At 44.3% G+C, this 20,361-nt stretch overlaps 1 protein-coding gene across 1 annotated transcript in view; it reads right to left on the bottom strand.

Annotated features, from left to right (window-relative positions):
* LOC144823125 (uncharacterized) overlaps positions 1-20,361 on the bottom strand; it is a 328,250-nt gene that overhangs the window by 93,200 nt on the left and 214,689 nt on the right. Inside the window, 1 exon segment of the mRNA XM_078681365.1 lies at positions 3,691-5,704. Coding sequence (XP_078537491.1) covers positions 3,691-4,992 — 1,302 coding nt within the window. The 5' untranslated portion in view covers positions 4,993-5,704.

The raw sequence follows: 20,361 nt of genomic DNA on the forward strand, positions 1-20,361 counted from the left end.
GAATAGTTGTATCTACACTCTTTAATTTTGTTTTCTTTTCCGTTCACTTGCGTCCACACTCTTGAGCACCTCTTTCGCACTAACCTTTTTCTCGGGCAACCTCTATGTGTTTTTATCAATTTTTGAAATGAAATGAAGTAATTGTGTATAATATGAACTGAAAAAACTCAAAAAATATTCAGAAATATGATGAATGAGTTAATAAATTAAAAGTAATCTCTGATTGGTGGTTTAGGTTTTTTGTGTGGTACAAAAAAAGTTTTTTCTAGTACGATAGAGCAGATGGACTGTGGTTGCTCTACCAAAAATTGTTGAAATTATTGATTTAAGTTAACCTGTATAATTAATAGGTCTAGGACCACTGTTGTTTTGATACCGGTAAATGCCCAGGTCCATACCTTATGGGTTACCCCATTTTCTTAATGGTTTTCTTTTGTCGGAGGAGCATAGGAGGCTGACAGTGCAGGCCCTGATAGGCTCCAGGTTGGATTACGCCAACATTCTCTACCTGGGCCTACCAGAGTACCTGCTGCAGCGGCTTCAAGTTGCGCAGAACGCGGCGGCCAGGGCCATTTTTGGTCTGAACAGACGCACCAGCGCCTCCGGGCTAATGCGGACTTTGCACTGGTTACCGATCCGTAAACGGATCGCTTTTAAGGCCATGATATTGGCCTATAAGGCACTCCACGCAGTGGGAGCAAAGCATCTCCAAAAGAGATTGGTCTTTTACCAGCCGGGCCGCTCTCTGCGGTCTGAATCTTTGCTTCTGGCGGCTGTCCCTCGTATCAAGAGAGCCCGTTTGGGCGGCCGCTCTTTCAGTCTGCTGGCCCCACAGATGTGGAATTCGCTTCCACTTCTACTTCGGGGAGCTACCACTCTTCTGGATTTTAGGAGAGGTCTTAAAACTTGGTTGTTTACCCAGTAGGCCTCCCTAGCAGTCCCTCTTTGTCTCTGTGTGTGTTGTGTTTTCTTTTTAACTGTGTTATGTTACTCTGAATTAGTTCCCCTTACCCAAAGTGCCGGGACACTCTTTTTGAGTATCCGTTGCGCTATACAAAAGTATAAATAACATAACATAACATAACATAACATAACATAACATAACATAACATAACATAACATTTATACCTGTGTTGATATTCTTTGTTCCTATTAGATACCAAGTACTGGGACCACTCTATCTATGTACTAAATCCCTTGTGTGGCACACTGCTTTCAAGTACTCAACATTCTGTGGTATTTGTATGGATTATTAACAAGAGTAGTGCCAGGATACAGACATATTTTTAGGTTTCCTAAACAAATCGGGTATGGATTGGGTAGAAACAACTGAATTATATTCCCAAAACAGGAGTGAAGCCCAGATCTCAGTATTATAGGTAGCACTTCTCTCTTCATTAAAACAGAAGGAGAGGTAGTACAATCTCAAGCATAGTGGCGAGAATAGTCCCCTATGATTACACCTGCGCCAGACTCCCTGCTGAAAGCAGTCATGCTATTGAGATTTGACCACTCTATTGCCAAATAAACTAGGCTCCTTGCTGACATCACAAATTATCTTTATAGTTTAGGGAAAGAATCACATTTAAGATCTCCTATACAATCAGCAGTCAAATACAATGAATTCAAATACATATGTTGTTTTATTACATATCTAAAAACATACATTTCGTATTCATATGTAAAATCTAGTCATCATTGTGTACAATTCATAGCCTCATGATTGTTCTTAATGTATCATAATTTAGTTCATATTAATGTTAAAGTAAATTGAGTTTGATCCTGGTACACACCACTGTAGTGTGGTTTTTAAAGGCTCTTGGATGTCCATACATGGGTGGTGTTTGGATGTTTGGTTATGTATCATTAATACAGATTTATAAAGTATTGGGTTTCAAATTTCTTATTCCACTAATGACCATAGAAACCACTTGTTCCTAAATATAATTTGTTCAGCTTAGAACTTGTTGCTGATAACGTGTAAGGAAAGTGAGTTTGACCCTGGAGCAAACCCCTGTAATGTGTTGTGTATAAGGATGGGTGTGCTGAAAAAGCAGTCTTGTTCCTGTTCCTGACTGGCAGTGTGGTGGTGTGGTGATGATGATGATGATGATGAACATCATGGACTCAGCACTTTGTTAAAATGAACTTGGTGGAAAGCATTAGTTTCTACTATCTTTGGCTACTGAAGATGTATCCTTTCTTCTGCTGTGATTATTATATCGGTGAACTCCTTCCTCTAGGCAAGGCTGGGCTATGAGAACACTGTTTACTTGGCAGCTCCAGCAACACAAAAGCACATTACAGATGATTCAGAATGCTACGGTCTATCTTATTTGTGGTCGGAGGACGTCCCAACAGCATCGCAAAGTTTCACTGCTTGCTCACGAGGCAGCACATACTTTCTATGTCCATTCATTCCCTGGCAGTTTATAAAACAAGAGTTTCTTTTTACTTGTAAAACAAACCTGAATATCATTTGTGTCAAAAATCTGTATCTTTTGTGTTCCTTTACTTCTGAATCCGGATTTTTTTTCCAGGGCCAAGGTTCAAGAAATGTAAAGCAGGGAGTCGATAGTTCTGGACTCTAAGAGTTGGAATTCTTTACTGCTCAAGATTCTTTACTTAACTGTCAAGCTTTCGGAAACGTATTAAGAACTAAACTTTTCGTCAGTTCTCTCCGATCAATACTTTCGCCATCATGAAAGGATTTTGTCCTTTCACTAGTTAGGAGTTCGTTGCTTGATTTTCTGTAAATAAGAAACGTCTAAAATATATTTATATACAATTAATAAGACCGTGAATCATTTACATAGTCAGTGGTGATCCAGCTTGATATTGGACACCTCTGGGGAAGTGCTACTATGGTGGGTGCATTAACAGATGCATCTGAAGAGTGAATTAGCATAATTCCTCCTGCATCTGGGCTTCAGAGGTAAATGTTGTGCGCTGCAAGCATTAACTCTCAGAGTTACAGACCACAATTTCCTACTTTGACTTTTTGTGCCATTGGACGTTGTTCTCTAGCAGCTGTCATTGAACCAGTTATTGCACAAAATGACCAAACACCATAATCAGCTAGAAATATTGTCCAGTCTGTGCTTGTTAAACTTATTTAAGTGTGTTGTGTTTATAGGTTTTATCACTAATCCCTGTAGTTAGCTTAAAATCCTTCCCACAACACTTCCAAATCAACTACAATGGTATGGTGTCTCTCGTTTGTGTTTATGTAGTGCACTTGAAAGGCCTTTCCCCAAGTGGGTTCACTGAAGCTTTCTTAATGTTGAAGGGGCATTAAAAGTACTTCCTCATTTACTGTAGTGGTAGGGTTTTCACCTGTGTGTGTACGCTGATGGTTCCTTAATGCTGAGTAACGACTAAAACTACTTCCACATTCACTGCAGTGGTAGGGGTTTATCACCTGTGTTGTGTGTTCGTTGATGTCTTTGAATTTCTGATTATTGACTAAAGCACTTAACACACTGCACTTCAACATTTTTTCCCCTGTGTGTGTTCGCTGAGTATTCCTTAATTTTGAGGAACAACTAAAACTATTTCCACATTCATTGCAATCCTATGTTTTTTCTCCAGTGTGTGTTCGAACATGTTTTTGTAGGTCTGATGACCCACTAAAGTTATTTACACATTCACTGCACTGGAATGGCTTTTTCCCTGTGTGTGTTCGTTGACTCCTGAATTTAAGGAATCACTAAAACTACTTCCACAATCATTGCAATAGTATGGTTTATCCCCAGTGTGTGTTTCTTTATGTTTTTGTAGGTCCAATAACCGACTGAAGCTCTTCACACATTCACTTCAATGCTATGGTTTTTCTCCTGTGTGTGTTCGCTGATGTCTTTGAAGACATGATAACACACTGAATCTCTTCACACATTTGTTGCAATGGTATGGTTTTTCTCCAGTGTGTGTTCGCTGATGTGTTTGGAGGTGTGATAACCGACTGAAGCTCTTCACACATTCACTGCACTGTAATGGCTTTTCCCCTGTGTGCGTTTGCTGATGACTCCTGAGATTTGAGGAATCAGTAAAACTACTTCCACAAATTTTACAATAATATGGTTTTTCCCCAGTATGTGTTCGCTGATGTCGTTGTAGATGTGATAACTGACTGAAGCTCTTCCCACATTCAGTGCAATGGTATGGTTTTACCCCAGTGTGTGTTCGCTGATGAATTCTGAGAGTTGAGGAATCACTAAAACTACTTCCACAATCATTGCAACAGTATGGTTTTTCCCCAGTATGTGTTCGCTGATGTACTTGTAGGTGTGATAACTGACTGAAGCTCTTCACACATTCAGTGCAATTGTATAGTTTTTCCCCAGTATGTGTTCGTTGATGTGCTTGGAGTTGTGATAACACTCTAAAGCTCTTCACACATTCATTGCAGTGGTATGGTTTTTCCCCAGTATGTGTTCGCTGATGTGTTTTTAGACTTGATAACTGACTGAAGCTCTTCACACATTCACTGCAATGGTATGGTTTTTCTCCTGTGTGTGTTCGCTGATGAACTTGGAGTTGTGATAACTGACTGAAGCTCTTCACACATTCACTGCAATGGTATGGTTTTTCTCCTGTGTGTGTTCGCTGATGTATTTTGAGGTGTGGTAACAGACTGAAGCTCTTCACACATTCACTGCAATGGTATGGTTTTTCTCCTGTATGTGTTCGCTGGTGCCTTTTAAGAATTGATACCTGACTGAAGCTCTTCACACATTCATTGCAATGGTGTTGTTTTACCTCCATGTGTGTTCGCTGATGATCTTTTAGGAGTACTAACGGACTAAAGTGCTTCACACAATCATGGCAACTGCACGTTGCTTCTCCTGTGTGTGTTTGCTGATGGCTCTTTAGTACTGATGACAAACTAAAGCTCTTGCTGCTTGTGTATGAGTTCTCTTTCTTGGTTAGTGTCTCTGGGTCTGGTTTATAATTATCTGCATCCCATGACTGCGTTTCCTGAGGAGCTAACATGGTTGATAAAGCACTTGTGTTATTCTCACATTCCCTGTATGTGTGTGGTATTTTGGATGGTTGATTTCAGATTTGAAATGAAATACAAGACTCACCAACTACATATATTACAATTGTGGGAAGTAAAGCTTCTTTGTAGGTGGTAATGTCTTTAGATTGCGGAATGGTTTTGCATGTTTATGAGTGAAGATTAGTCTTCCTTCTGGTTGAAGCAAATTGGGAAAGTCTGTTGTAGATCAGAGACCCTCTCTTTCCTTTACCCTTCAGTTGTATGGCTCCACTCCCTTGTGATTTTCTCTTGCTCCTGTGGTTTGGCAGAAAGCGTTTACAATACACCTAGCATGCTGAATGGTGGTCTGCCATCATTACATGAAGACGAGCAATGCTGTATCCACCTCATACCGAACACATGATCAGAGCTTGTGTTGGACGACTGTTTATACAGGAAGTGGTTTGTCAGTGTTGTTGCCTTCATTTTCCAGAGGTCATTTCTTATCCTGTTGCAAGGAGGTGCACAGCTCAGACTCTTGCATCCATTGAAATGCTCTGGACTGCCTCTTCCAGGATCTATCAGTTTATCTTCAGGTTCCTCAGTCTTTGACTATGCAAATCTTTTCCTGAATATTGGAGCTCATTTTTTCTAACCGCTTTTTTTAGATTTGCACGATAACTGTCATTATTCACGCTCATATGTGCATTCAAGGCTGGTTTCCTATTGGATGTAAAGAGATTTAAAATCACTAAATGGAAATGTAAGATAATGTTAATACACAATATTTAACTAGTTGTAAAATACATCTCGTCATGACCATTTATGAACGTTACCAAGAGATATTTCACCATACACAGATATTTAACTAAATGTTCTATTGAACATGTTACATTCTACTTAATTCAGAAAAGGAGGTGATTTTCCAGTGTTCACAGAGTAACTTAGTAAAGAAAGAGCACACAAGGAGTGCCCACTTGCTAGAGGTACAGCTTAACGAAGACGCACATGGCTAAGATTTCATTTAAACAAGAACGGATTGTGTAAATAGAGATGGATCAGGTTGTGCTGCTGTCACTTCAGTTTCAGTAACCCTTTCAAGACTACATGACAAAGAAAACTCTTCAGGAAGTATATAATTAATGTAACGCTCTGTTAGGAATCAACAGCCTTGACTTGTGTGATTGATGTGGTCTGACACTTTATTGTGGCCCCTTATCTTCTGAGCCTGTACTTTATAGACCTTCCCTAATGGGAATAAGGAGGAGCAGCGAACTACCGTCGTTGCTTGGCTTACTCCTTCGTGACCACGCCCCCTCTCCACTTCCTGGTTCCTGCTCGTGTGCTTTGCTGGCGTCTTGAGGACTCTCTGTTGGGGTTCTTGAGGATTGACGCTATTATTTTGGTTGCTGCCCCTTGTCCCCTTGATTTCCTGCTCTTGGAGTGGTGTGTGTTTGCCTGCCGGTCCTCGGCATTTCTTCGCCGCTTCAAGAACCGGTGAACGCGACGCCCCTACCAACGCTCACGCATTTTGCGGGCGTCGGCAGTTCACTGCGTTCATTCTCTTCTGTCTTGGTGGCTGCATTACCTCCTTTTCTTGTACCATTCTTTTGGGTCATTCCTATTGAGAGTGAGCGCTCCGCCCTGTCATACTAGGGGCCGGGTGTCTCACCTCCTGAGTGGGTACTGCTCCGCTGTACTTGCCCCCTGTGCAGCCGGTCGGTGCCCCTCACTCCTTTTCAGTATTTGTTTGGTTGTGTTTGGTGTATGGTTGTACTGCTCCGCTGCACTTGCCCCCCCTTCATGCAGCCGGTCGGTTCACCTCACCTTCCTTTATGATATTTGTTTGCGTCTGAGGTGTGTTGAGTTCTTCGTGAGTTCTTTTGGCCCCCTCCCTGTTACCTGAACTCATCGATGAAGCTCGCCCGACCTACAGTTGGGGTAAGATCCATCATTAATCACACATGTCAATGTTTCTCTATGTTTAGACAGAATAACAGTTGGGAGTGTTACTGTTTATAACTTGCTTTTGTTTCCTAGCCTGGACCATCCCCTGAGACGCCTTCTGTTATTCGTTACCCCTCGTATGAGGAGAGTGGTGGACACTCCTTGGGTAAATTCCCTCATACTTTTAGGAGACAGTAGACAGGAGTGTTTTATTATCTTATATCGCATTCTTGCTTCTGTGTCCTGGAGGTGGAGGGATTCCTCTTCGCTCCTGTGGAAGTTGGCCCTTCTCCTAACACGCTCTAGGACGTATATAATAAAGGTAACGCTCCAGGAAGTATATAATAAAGGTAACGCTCCAGGAAGTATATAATAAAGGTAACGCTCCAGGAAGTATATAATAAAGGTAACGCTCCAGGAAGTATATAAGAATGGTAAAGCTCCAGGAAGTATATAATAAAGGTAATGCTTCAGGAAGTATATAAGTAAGGTAACGCTTAGGCCCCATAGGGCGTGTGGCCCTAGCGAAAATGATTATGGTTCCCAGACTGCACCTTTGTTTATCTCCTGGTGATATCGCCTCGCTCCTTCTTTCGAGAATTAGATGCACTGCTCACTACTTTGATATGGGCAGGCAGGCACAGAGTAGCCTTACTAACCCTCTACTTACCCATAACACAAAGGGGTTTGGGGGCCCACTCCTTTGAGGCATATTTCCTGGCAGCGCAACTTCAATGGTTGTCCCATTGGACAGCAGAACGACACGTGGAGGAAACATACACTAATGAGGGTCGGATGCCACTCCCGGCCACCCAGAGACTGTTGATGCAAGGTACCAAGCCTTCACGTACGCACCCCCTACATGTGTCGATAGCCCGCAAATGCATGATGCGCATACACCGTATGTCAAAAGGTCAACCCCTCTACTCCCCGCTGCTCCCATTAGTAGGATTCCTGCTACGGGAGAACTATGATACCTCAGAAGCCCTCCGGATATGGACAGAACGAGAGGTGACTGAGATGGACTCCCTGTTTGAAGATGGGCAGCTGAAAACATATGTCCAAATGATGGACAACTACCATCTCCCTCCGGGACAATTCCTGGTACATAGGCGACTAGTAGACAGCGCCCGTCAATGTTGGGACCTCACGGAGGGAGAACTGCCGACACACCAGGTAATACATACAATCCTACGTTTGGGGGTGGGCAGACACTTGGTCACGTGGCATTACAAGGCGATAAGGGAACTGATCACAACCCCTTTGCAAGCCTTGCGTCAGAAATGGGAGTATGAGATAGGGTGAGTGCTTAATGACAAAGAATGGGAAAAAGCTCTAGAATACCAGAAAAAGGTTTCAAGAAACGCACGCTTCAAAAACATTCAATTCAACATTTTACATCGCGCATACTTAACACTGCATCGACTTCACCAATTTTACCCGTATACACATTTCACCTGCCCCAGATGCCAAACACCCGAGGTGAACCTCAAACACATGTTCTGAGACTGTCCCATAATTCAATCATTTTGGGGTAGGGTCCATCAGGTGTTGGGGGCGATGGTCCACCTCACGAATGTTGACACATGGGAGGCATGTGCCCTGGGGGTCTTCCGCAGGCGGAGACAGAAAAGGTGCAGTGCAGGTTTACGTCAGTCTTGCTCCTGGCAAAACGGGTCATAGCCATGCATTGGAGGGCACCGGCAGGACCCCCGGAAGCAGCCTGGATAGGTGTCGCTTACAAATGGGGGGCAGCGGAAGAAGAAACGCTAAGAGATGAGGAAGTGAGGGGGATTTGCAAACATCCCATCTCCACGGAATGGGCACAACTCATGTTCAAATTTACACAAGAAACAATGCTAGACACCTCCCCCGGAGCTACACGATCTCAATCTCAAACCCCACTCCTGTCCCGATAGCGAAAGAAATGCCAGCATACTATAACCTTGGGAGATGAAGGGCCGACCGTATACTAAAATTTCACCAGCCTGGAACCCTGACCCGTGGTGAAAGAAGTAGCTTCCTTAGGACGTCACGCTCCCTGATCTACTGATGCCACAGATACTTTATAAACGAAATGCAACCAACCACGTGATAGATGATTACCACAATACAGAGTGTAGGTTCCCCGACCCACTTCCATTCCCCTCTCCCTTTAGTTAACTGTTCTAAATTTACCCCCCGACACCCCAAGCATTGGTTCATAAGTATTGGGAACACACGCAGGGGCATTTACTGCAGAGGTGTACAGGGATAGAGTGGGGGACTAATTCGTCTTTCACGCCCTCGCGAAAACCCACACATACAGGCACTAGACATTGGTCATCCTATTATCACACATACTAGTCCACTGGAGATGTAATAACCATGTAATTATGTTGTCTCCTGCTAGAGCTATATGTTATAAGATAGAATGGATGTTCTGCAATACATTCATATAGACTTGCAGCCTGTTTACTCCTGTCATCATGTATTAATGCAAATGTATAACAATGTACCATGAAAAGAAAAACTCCCAAAGAAAGAAATCTTAACAAAAAAAAGGTAACGCTTCAGGAAGTATATAACAAATGTAGCTTCATTCATACTCTTCTTGACAGTACTTTCCAGTTTACACTGGAGCAGCTGAAGTTCCAACTCCTGTCTTTACTTTCCTGTTTGTTAAGTTATCTTTGTCACATTCCTAGGGATAGTTCAAGCATTTGTTGGAAGATTGCACCATTTATTATAGAGATTTCATTACAACCAGTAATATACCTGCAATATCTCTTCTGCCAATACGTGTCTGCTTTTTGTCTTTTTCGACATTACCAGGGTATCTGACTTGATGTCTTCCGTTTGATGCCAGTATGCTTCTCAGTCGGTGGATGGAGCATTGGCAGAGTGGGACAAGATGACCATTGCTTTCATGTGAGTGAAGCATTTACACTGTTGGGAATTTCTTAAAATCAGCTTTACCTTACTCTCTGTTCATCACCTTCCATCTCCCTTATGTCTGCGTACTTGCTCAGCAGGGTTCATTGACAGCTAAAGCAGAGGAGTGACTCGATGACCACAGCAGACATCAGGTAATGATTTGATAGAAAATCGCCATGGTTGGCAGAAGAATCAAAAGAAGCTCGCCCGGGACATAAACACAGAGGAAGGCGAACATGTAGGTACATACTTCATTTTGAGTCTTTTTCAGGCTTTTAATGGGCTGGGAATTGGTGTGCAATGTATCTTAATCCTGCGGCTGTTCAAGGCACTGGCTGCAAGGGTGTTACCACTTTGACCCTTTACAAGAGGGGAGCAGAGCCTTCCAAAGCACAACACCTGAAGGCTGCCTGCCCTGAGGGGAAGGTGAGGGTCCACATGTCAGACAATATCATCAAGGGACATAAAAGGATCCTAAGAAACACAGTGGCAGAAAGGCAAAATCGTCAGCCCAGATGGAGAAGAGCTGGGTCCTCCACTGTTTCCGGAAAAGTAAGTGATATTGAATCTTTCTAAGATTGGGAGGCATCGAATTCCATCGGGTCGGAGCTAAGACATGGATGGAGAAACCACCCATTCTGGCTCTGCTGTAACGAAGGATTTGGGCCAGGTTTAGATTGGTGGAGCGTAGTGTTCTGGAGGGCATGTAAAATTGCATCCAGACAGCTAGGCTGGGTACTCCTTGGATCTCTGTTTTTTTTAGTTACGTTTTAAACAGTTGTCATGCATCCATTTGGTCAACGCCGATACACAGTTTTTAGATTTGACACAAAAGCCAGTCAACTCTGCCAACAGGGAAATAATTAGCTGAGTGTCATCAGCATACGACACTAGTGAGATATTCCAAAATATTTCACTACCTCCTCCAGAGGCCTGATGTGACTATTAAAAAGGGTAGGACTGAGCTCCGAACCATGAATGATGCCAGGAGCTAGTCCTCTTTGTGATAAGGCGAAAGGGGGACGGGGGTATAACTTTAAAAGACCACTACTTTAAAAAGAAGGTAAATCAGGCCAGACCTTTGCCCTGTACCCCTAGGTCAGCGAGGCGAGTTAATATTATTGCATGTGAGACAGTGTTGAAGGCTGCACTTAAATCTAGGCGTATCAGAGCCCTGGATTTGCCAGCATCTGCAGTACTGCAAAGGGATTCAGTAACTGTTAAAAGAGCAATTTTGATGCTGTATGATCTAAATCCATTTTGGGAACTATCTAATATTTTATATTGTTCAAATATTTTGGTTAGGAGATTGTTTACATGTTTCTCCCTATCACTGGACAGAAACGACAGAAGAGAAATGTGTTGATAGTTTTCTGTCTGAGTGGCATTTAGCGAAGGCTTTTTTAGAAGACGGATAACCTTGGTATGTTTTCATGATATTGATACTTCTTCAGTGCTCAGCAAGAGTTTGGCTAATTCTAGAAATATGGGTGTGAGGCTTTTTAAATATAAGCAGGTTTAAATGGGTCATCGGGAGATCCAGATTTCACTTGAAGCATTAAGGTGGAAATAGAATCTGTGTCAAGTAGAGCCAATTGGTCCTAGGGAGCCCATTGTGAGTAGTAGGTCCCTGTGTCAAGAGAGACAGGTTTGACTGTTTTCTCACCCCTGTTAAAGTAAAGATAAAGATCATTGACCAAGCTTGCTGCAGTGACTGTTAGAAGCTTCCACTAATCCAGGAGTGACGGTGGGTTTAATCAGGTTGTTCACAATAGAGAAGATTTCCTTTGAAAGCTTGCTGCTGTTTTTGCTGCAAATAATTCAACACAGGCTGTTTTAACAAGTTTCTAGTAGCATTTAATCGCTCTCAAGTATTGCATTCATGCTGCAGCATCATAGGATTTGTGCCAAGCGCAATCTAGTTCTTTGATTTGTTTCTTTTATGAGCAATGCCTCATTGAACCAAGGAACTGGAGGGCCGTTTCTTACTTTTATAGAGCTTGGCAGGAATAAAATGATCCAAGGCAGAATTGAGCCATGCTTTTGTGGAAGTCTCCGCCCGTTCTACATTAGAGTCTAATAGAGGCACACTCCTTTCGATAAACCTTGAAAAGGCAGATGGGTCCACTTTATGGCACTACTTTCTCAGTGTGGGGTCATCGGTAATGCTTTTTTCAACGCTAGGTGTATCAATAGTCATGGGCATCAAATAATGGTTTGACCAGGTAAATGGAATAGAGGGAGCAGTTTGAAGGGTGGCCAGGTTAGAAAAAACAGGGTCCAGCAAATGGACGGCCTCATAGCTGAATGTTTTACTAACTGAGCTAATTGGAAAGTGGCCAGGTAATTAGTAAAGTCCTGGATTTATTTATTATTGATTAGATCAAGATGAGGTTTAAGGTTTAAGGTTTGTTTATTGTACAGTTAATAAAAACTCACAATTTTAAAACGTACAAATATTAAAAGTCAGTATCTTCATTAAAACAAGTAAGGTGCAATAGTTCAAGTATTTAATAGTGTAAAAGTCTCAGCTTAGGTTGCATAAGAATCAATGGGGTTTTCGTGGCCTTGATGCTTCCAAATTTCAAAACCATGATAGCCAGGGGTGTTTACTTTGTTATTGTTTATCTTTTGTTTGAGTTAGCCCTCTGGATTTTTCGTTTAGTCTTGTGGCCACTATATCAACGTATTTTGTTGTTCTGCAGTTTAGCTGAGTTTCTTCGGGATTAAAACAGAGCATCACGGCCTGCCTGCAGCTCGTTATGCCCTTCTGGTTCCATAGAGCCCGAAACAAAGAGTGCCTTATGTCCCAGAGATTTGTGCAGATGCAGATAATGTGTGTAAGGTCCTCTTTCCCAGAAAGACAGAGGCGGCATTGATTTGCGGGGTTTTCTCTTATCCATGGTGCCAAGTGCGGGGCTATAGGAATTTTGCCCATGCGCATGTTGAGGAACTTATTTTTTGTCTTCTGTTTGAGGCCTGTCGTTAGGTACTCTTGTGGTTTTAGTGCACTGTAACCATTCAACACGACCCATCCGTGAGCTCTCATGGCAAGGGTGGCTTTGTCCTCAATTGATGAGATCATCTTGGTGACTTTCGACACCACTTTTTTGAAGGTGCCAGGGTCAGTTGCCGACTCCCATAGGTCTGCAAGTCCTAAGACCTTCAATGATTCCATTAAGTAGGTCTCTAATGGTTAGTTCGGTCCAGAGGTGGGCGTTTAAGGATCCGTGGTCGGCATCTCTAATTTTCCGCCAGCTTTTTAGGTATGCGCCTCTTCTCTCCACCGCTTGTTTCTGCAGGCCGAATTCGAGACGGATTTGTGCAGGTGATGAGTTGGTGGGAAGATGAAATATTGCCCTATATGCTCGACTGATGGTTTTGTCTAGTGTTATTGCATCTTTGCCTCGCATGGACTCGCTTCCGTAGGTAAGCATGGGCTGTAAGCGAGCTCTTAATACCTGTAGAAGAGGGCCCAGTGACCGGTCGGGGAGTGCTTTCTGCAGAGGCTTTATCTATAGGTGGAATGTCGTGACCTTTCGACAGATGACCTCTAGTTGTTGTTTGAAGGAACCATTACCGTCTATTGTGACGCCTAGATATTTGTAAGAGGCTACCTGGTCTAGCCTCTGTCCATCCAGGAACCATGTGGGTTTCCGTTTTTTATGATAGTTTATTGTCATTACTTTTGTTTATTTAAGTTAATTGTTAGTGAGTTGGTGTTTGAAAATGCATTGGTTTTGTCAAGGAGATGTTGGAGACCGACGGGGGACCGACTGATGAGGACTAGGTCGTCTGCATAGAGGAGGTTTGAGAGCGTGATGTTACCTAGTCTTGGGGCATGAGATTTAACTGTCTCCAGTTCGCCAGGGAGGTCTGCGAGAAAGAGGTTGAACATCATGGGGGCTAGGACGCAGCCCTGTTTCAGACCTTTACTGGTCTTGATTTGCCTCGAGAGGTGCGTGCCAGAGCCCAGTTTGATCCTGACCCAGGTGTCGGTGTATAGCATTACCAGCTGCTGTAAGAGTGGGCCTGGTATTCCCCATCTGTCCAACTTCCGCCAGAGTGTGTGCCGATCTACGTGATCGAACGCAGCGCTGTAGTCAATGAAGCACGTAAAGAGGGAGCTCTTGGAAGCTTTTGCTGCGTCGGACAAAAGAGTTAGCGCCATATTTGTCGAAGTGCCCTGGCCTCTGCGGAATCCGGTTTGGGTTGCTGGGATGATGTTATTTGCTGTTGCCCAGGATGTTAATTCCTCCAAGATGAGGCCTGCGTAATATTTTGCCTCTGTATCGATTAAGGCTATAAGTTGGTAGCTACTTGGGTCGTTCCTGGCTCCCTTTTTGTAAATCGGGCTTATTATCGAGCCTCTCCAGGATGTTGGTGTATTTACTGTTTCTCTTATTGCGTGGAATACTGGTGTTAGGATGTTACTCCAGAAGGCAGGGTCTTGCTTATATAGTATCGGCGGTATCACGTTAGGACCGGGAGCCCCCTCAAGTTTGCCCTTTAGGATTAGTTTTCTTAACCTTTCTGGTGTGTTCAGGAATGAATTTTCTTCACGAGATACGGTTCGGTCGAATGTTGGTAATAGACATTTAGCCTCAGTTGAGGTTCGGTCCTCGGTTGGTTCCCACCTGCGGGCTTGGTTCTCTTCGTGGTTAAATGTGCCGAAATTGTCGGAGCTTTGGCACGCTGCGTCTCACCTGTCTCCCCCTTTTGACTCGACCGTTGCTGGGTCAGCTGTATTGAAGTGAGCTGATAAATAGGTAGCCCAGTCAGATTCGGATATGTTGGAGTTGATGCCTTTGTGACCTGGTTGTTGGAGGCTGTGAATGATCTTCCAAAAGCCGGAGCTGTTCTTCTGTTAGGAGTTGTGAAGGATTTTTATCCAGAGATCCTCGTTCAGTTGCCTTTTTCTTTCCCAGGTCTTCTTTTTTAGCAATGCTTTTAACTTGCGGAGATTCTTTTGGGTGTCCTCGATGTTAGGGTGTTTTCGGAGTTGTTTAAGAGTCTTTTTTATCTCTCGCTTTATGTTTTTTGTCTCTGCAGTTGTTATTTTGCCGTGTGAGATCCTGGTGGTGTTGTTGCCTTTTTGAATTTTTATCTCTGTTGCGTGTTTGGTTCCTAATTTTGCTACGAAGTCTACCCAGGCGTCGAGTGGGTTGTTGTTTGAGCTGGATGTCTGGTGTATAATTATTTTAGCGCTATTTAAACGTTTCTCAGGCTCGGTGGGCTTACATCTTATTCTTCTGTAGTTGGTAGTGTGTTCTGTGGCGATGTATCTTCTTGCAGCTGCTTCGTTCACACGGGTCAGTCCAAGATTGGTTTCTAGCGGCAGATGGTCACTTTGGGTGCTTTCTCCTATCTTGAACGAGCTTATTTTCTCATACAGTGGAAGTGACACAAGCATGAAGTCAAGGTGTGAGGAAGTACTTGATGAGAAATGTGTCGGTACTGGAGGGATGTCCTCTATGAGTCGTCCGTTAAGCACTCTTAGGTTTAGTTGCTCAAGTTCTTTTACTAACTGGATTGAGGTTTTGGTGTGTTTGTTTCGGGGGGGATAGATTGGCTTGGGATTTTCCAGATGGTATCCATTTCCTTTGTCATTTCATCCGTGGTTTTATCTCCAAAGAGGTTGAGGTTGAAATCTCCTGCCACAAGTATGTTCTCCATATCCCCATCGACCATGAGCCTCGTCAATTCTTTGACAAGTTCCCTTGACCCAGATTTCTTGTGCTTCGGATGAATATATGTGTTTATGACATGTAGCTGTTGAGTGACCTGTTCGTTTTTGACTGTAAATGATATGAACTGTATTTCGTTTGGTGGGGCGATGTGTACTCTTTTTACTTCCGTTGTGCCAATGGTAGTTATTGAGGTAAGTATTGCCAGTCCGCCTGAGCTTCGCCCATATTGAGAACCTCTGGTTGCCGGATGAGTCAGAGTTGTGTAACCTTGTAAAGGAATGCCGTTTAGTTCCCATGTTTCCTGGAGGAGGATCAGGTCGAAACTATTTAAGTAAATTAATGTGTCTGGGTCCTCCAGTTTGTCTGAAAGGCCATTAATGTTCCAACTTAGATCAAGATGAAGATTCAAGTCTCCAGTTATGCTCAAGTTGGACAATTGACGTGAGTGCAAGGTAGAGCACTCTATTAGAGATTCCCTGAGGACGCATCGGAGCAGGGTCGGGTCACTGACTACAGTCCCCAGGCTCCACTGCACGTCGCATCCCTCTTCCTGCTCCCAGCGGTCCTTAAAGGCAGCAGCAAGGTCCCGGTGTGGGGGGAAGCATCGGAGCAGAGCCGGGGCACAGACTACAGCCCCCAGGCTCTACCGCACGAAGCATCACTCTACCGGCACCCACAGATGGTTAAAGGCAGCAGTGTGGCACCTCTGCTCGGGACTTGCCCGGTTCAAGGGCCGGCCCATCCATGCCCTTCTACACTCCCCCGTTACAGGCCCACCATGGGCAAGAAAAGGCTGAGCGCAACAGAGGAGGTTACCTCTTTAGATACCTTTCTGGCCAAGGCAACATTGGCATTAGAAAAATAAATCGTACTTACAGAAAAAAGACTTTCGTTAGGGGCAGGGCAGTCATCTAATCTAGTTGTTTCTCCAACTAAGAGGGGTGTAACAAAACTATATGGTGGGGTTTCTCTTTCAGAATTGCCGGCAGTCTCTGTACCAACCCCCGAACATTCATAGCCTGCCTCTACATTTAGTGGGAAACCAAATGACACTACCTCCGTAAATGGGAAATGAAAAAGAGGTTATGAGATACTGCCCATCAAGTGTCCAGCCAAGAAGATCAGAAAGGTCGCATTGCCAGCGAGTTCCACATGTATGAATGGCCAGCAACATTGAGAGACTACATTTCCCTTATATTGGTGTGAACTTCTGATAACTTTAGACAACTTTTGCAACTGATCTGTGCCCGTTAAGATTCTATAGATCGCACCTAAGGTGATCCCCTCTAATGTCTGTAAAACTCTTAAAAACTATAATTGTTGAAGTTATAATTTGTGTTTTAATTGAGAAAACATGATCCTTTGTCATGAGTTAGCTAAATTGCCCTCTACTTATATTGGTCATCCTTGTGCTGAAAATCAGTTGGCCCCCAGCAAGGATCCTTTAAGTCCAGACCATGTAGATTTGGTCCCTAGGTGTTGCCCACCACAGGTGACCATACAAGATTCTATGGGTAAGGGGCAATCACACGACTTATCAAGACCACAGGTTAACCTGTTCAGTGCTCATGACGGCCTGGAGCCGTCATGATGCACAGTGGGCCTGTGCTCATGATGGCTCCAGGTCGTCATGGCACCCACCCATGGGGGAAGCGCTGGTGCTCCCTCGTGGGATGCCGATCTGGGTATTTTCACTGGGGAAGGCAGGGGAAGCCCTTCCACTGCCTCCCCCTGCCCCCCCCCCTTCACATCATCAATGACGTCAGCGCGCGAGGGGCGCTGATGTCATTGGAGGTTTCCCTTTCTACCCAACGCGCTGGAAGCCATTTGCTTCCAGCACGTCGGGGAACAAAGAGATACGTTTTTCCTCTGGGGAGGGGGGATTTTAGCAAAAGAAGAATCGAGGAAAGGAAAGGGTTTTCCTTTCCCCTGATGCCTCTTTTTTGCATTCCTGCTGCACCATCGTGCGATCGATGCAGCAGGAATGCCCACTAGGCCCCAGAGATTTTTGTTTTTAAAGGGACAAGTCTTTACTGTTTGGGGGAGTTTGGGGTCGCTCCCCTTTTTGGGGTAATGTTGTATGGCTTTTTTGCCATGTGTTTTAAATAAATGGCCCACTGGATCACCAGGGAATATTTGTGGGGAGTGGCCCCTTGGGCAAGGGTCACTCCCCTTTGGGGGCATTGTTTGCGGCTGTGTCTGCCCCCCAGGGGGGCAGATTTTCTTTTTTTAATTGGGCCCACTAGACCACCAGGGATTTATTTGTGGGGAGTGGACCCTTGGGCAAGGGTCGCTCCCCTTTGGGGGCATTGTTTGTGGCTGTGTTTGGTGGGCAGATCTCAACATTTTTTTTTAAACTGGGCCCATTAGACCACCAGGGATTTGTTTGTGGAGAGCGGCGCCTTGGGCAAGGGTTGCTCCCCTTTGGAGAGCATTTATTTGGCCGTTTCTGCCACCCTGAGGGACAGATCGGCTGATTTGTTTTTTTGTAGGGCCACCAGGGTTATTTTTTAATGTCGGGGAGCGGCCCCTTGGACAAGGGTCGCTCCACTTTATGGGAGGATGATTGTGGCCATTTCTGCCCTCCTTTTGGTGAGAAAAACATTTTTGATGTATTTACTCCAAATGAGTATAATTTTTTTATTTTTAAATTATTTTTATTATTTTTTATTGCATTTAAATTCGCATCCATATGAACAATAAATATCTACATCAGACGTTAGGTTGTACATATCACCTATTACGGCATACACAACAGAAGTATCACAACGTAGAAATTTTATAATACAGCAATTGACGTTACTCTCATATCTCCCCTCCCACTGCCAACTTCCTTTAGTCATATTTACAATCCATCCCATGCCGCCCTTTCTATATTTACGGGCTTGCTTCGGGAGTTGAGTCAGTTTGTGGAGGCTCACAGATATTCCCCCGGAATTCATTCCACGGTCCCCATATTCTAGACCATTTTTTTGGGACATCCTCTATGGGAGTAAACCGCCCTTTCAGACACCATTGCGACATCCATGTGTCTTTCCCATTGTTGTTGCGTAGGTACCACCCCAGAGCCCTAGTTCCTGGCTATATTCTGTTTTGCGATCGTTATCCCCGGCGTGGCTCAGTTCTGTAGTGCCAAACTTAAATCCGTAGGTTGCCAGACATTTAGGAGGCACCCTCTGGGATCTAGCGGGGCCACTGCCCCCCTACCTCCGAGATTTCATACATCACCTGTTCCCAGTAGATTTGTATATATGGACATTCCCATATTATATGATAAAATGTTCCAGTATGTCCACACCCTTCCAAGCATAGTGGATCAGGTGCGTGCCCAAGTTTGTGTAATGTAGTGCGTGGATAATATACCCTGTGTAGCACTATAAGTTGTATGAGTTTTAACTTAGATGGAATCGCTGCCTCTGGGGCCGACGCTAGCGCGTCCACCCAGTCTGACTCCTCCATGTCTTCTAATTCTGCCTGCCACCTCTCCCTCAGCACTGTCAAGGGGTCTGGTTGATTATTAACCAGTTTACAGTAGGTCAGGGAGATGGCCTTTTTGTCCATATAGTCCGTGAGGAGTCTATCTTCTAAGGGCGACGTCTCTGCTATTTGGGCATCTGGGTGGATAGCGCTCTTGAGCGCGTGTCTAATTTGGACATATCAATAGAATTCCGTATCCGCTATCCCGTATTTTTCCCTTAGTGTTGCAAAGGGAAGGACCTCCCCCTTTACACACAGATCTCCTATTGTAGTGATACCAATGAGGTCCCATTGCTTGAATTCCGTAGTGTTAGTCAAGGTGCCCAAACGTCAGGTCTCCCAGAGGGGGGTGGCCTGTGTTAGTACCCCCTCCCAACCCAGTGCCTTTTGCGCTGTGTGCCATATTTTGATCGTGTGTGCAGTCGGTCCAGTCAGTATGTTTCGTCTCTTATTGGTGTAGAGGGCTTTCATTAGATGATCTGCGGGTAGTAGGCACCTATCCATTCTGAATGCCGGTTCATCCTGCGCGACGTGCAGCCATTGGCTTATCACCACTAGTTGTGAGGTCCAATAGTATAATTTAACATTTGGTAATGCTATTCCACCATCGTACCAGCTACGTACTAATTTGTGTTGTGCTATGCAGGCCGGTTTTCCGTCCCACAGCAGTGTGGAGACCTCTGCTTCGATTGCTTTAAAATATGAGGGGGGGACTGGAAATGGGGTATTCTGAAGGGCGTAGAGGAACCGAGCCAGCGCTAGCATTTTGAAGAGTGCTGCCCTCCCCAGTAAGGTCAACGGAAGAGATCTCCAATGTTTGACATCCACCCTGAATTTTGCCAGTGGCCTCATTAGGTTTTCCTCTATAAAGATTGTTTCCCGCGGTGAAGCATATATTCCTAAATATTTGAATTCTCTGGTCGTGATTTGTAACTGACATCCTTGTGGGAGCCAGGGACTGGGGCCATGCAGCACGTAGAGGAGTGATTTTATCCAGTTGATAGTATACCCGGACACTTTCCCGTATGCTGTACAAATGCCATTGTGGCATCTAATGAGAGGATGGCCGCATCTTCATGGATCTCTGGTGTACGAGCCAGTACTTCATGCAAGAGTCTTAAATTAAGAGAGGTATTACGTCTCAGCATGAATCTTGACTGATCAGGGTGAATCAACTTCTTTAGGTGTGGCTGCAGTCAGAGTGCCAATGCTTTGGCCAGTATCTTGGCTTCCGCGTTTATTAGGGATATTGGGCGGCAGGAGGAGCTCGTCATTGCAGGTTTACCTGGTTTGTGTATCGCCACAATCGTGGCCAGGCTTTGGTCTCTGGGCAAGATCCCCTGCTCTTGG

The sequence above is a fragment of the Lissotriton helveticus genome, chromosome 1_1 (assembly GCF_964261635.1).
Source record: "Lissotriton helveticus chromosome 1_1, aLisHel1.1, whole genome shotgun sequence".
NCBI classification, from domain to species: Eukaryota; Metazoa; Chordata; class Amphibia; order Caudata; family Salamandridae; genus Lissotriton; species Lissotriton helveticus.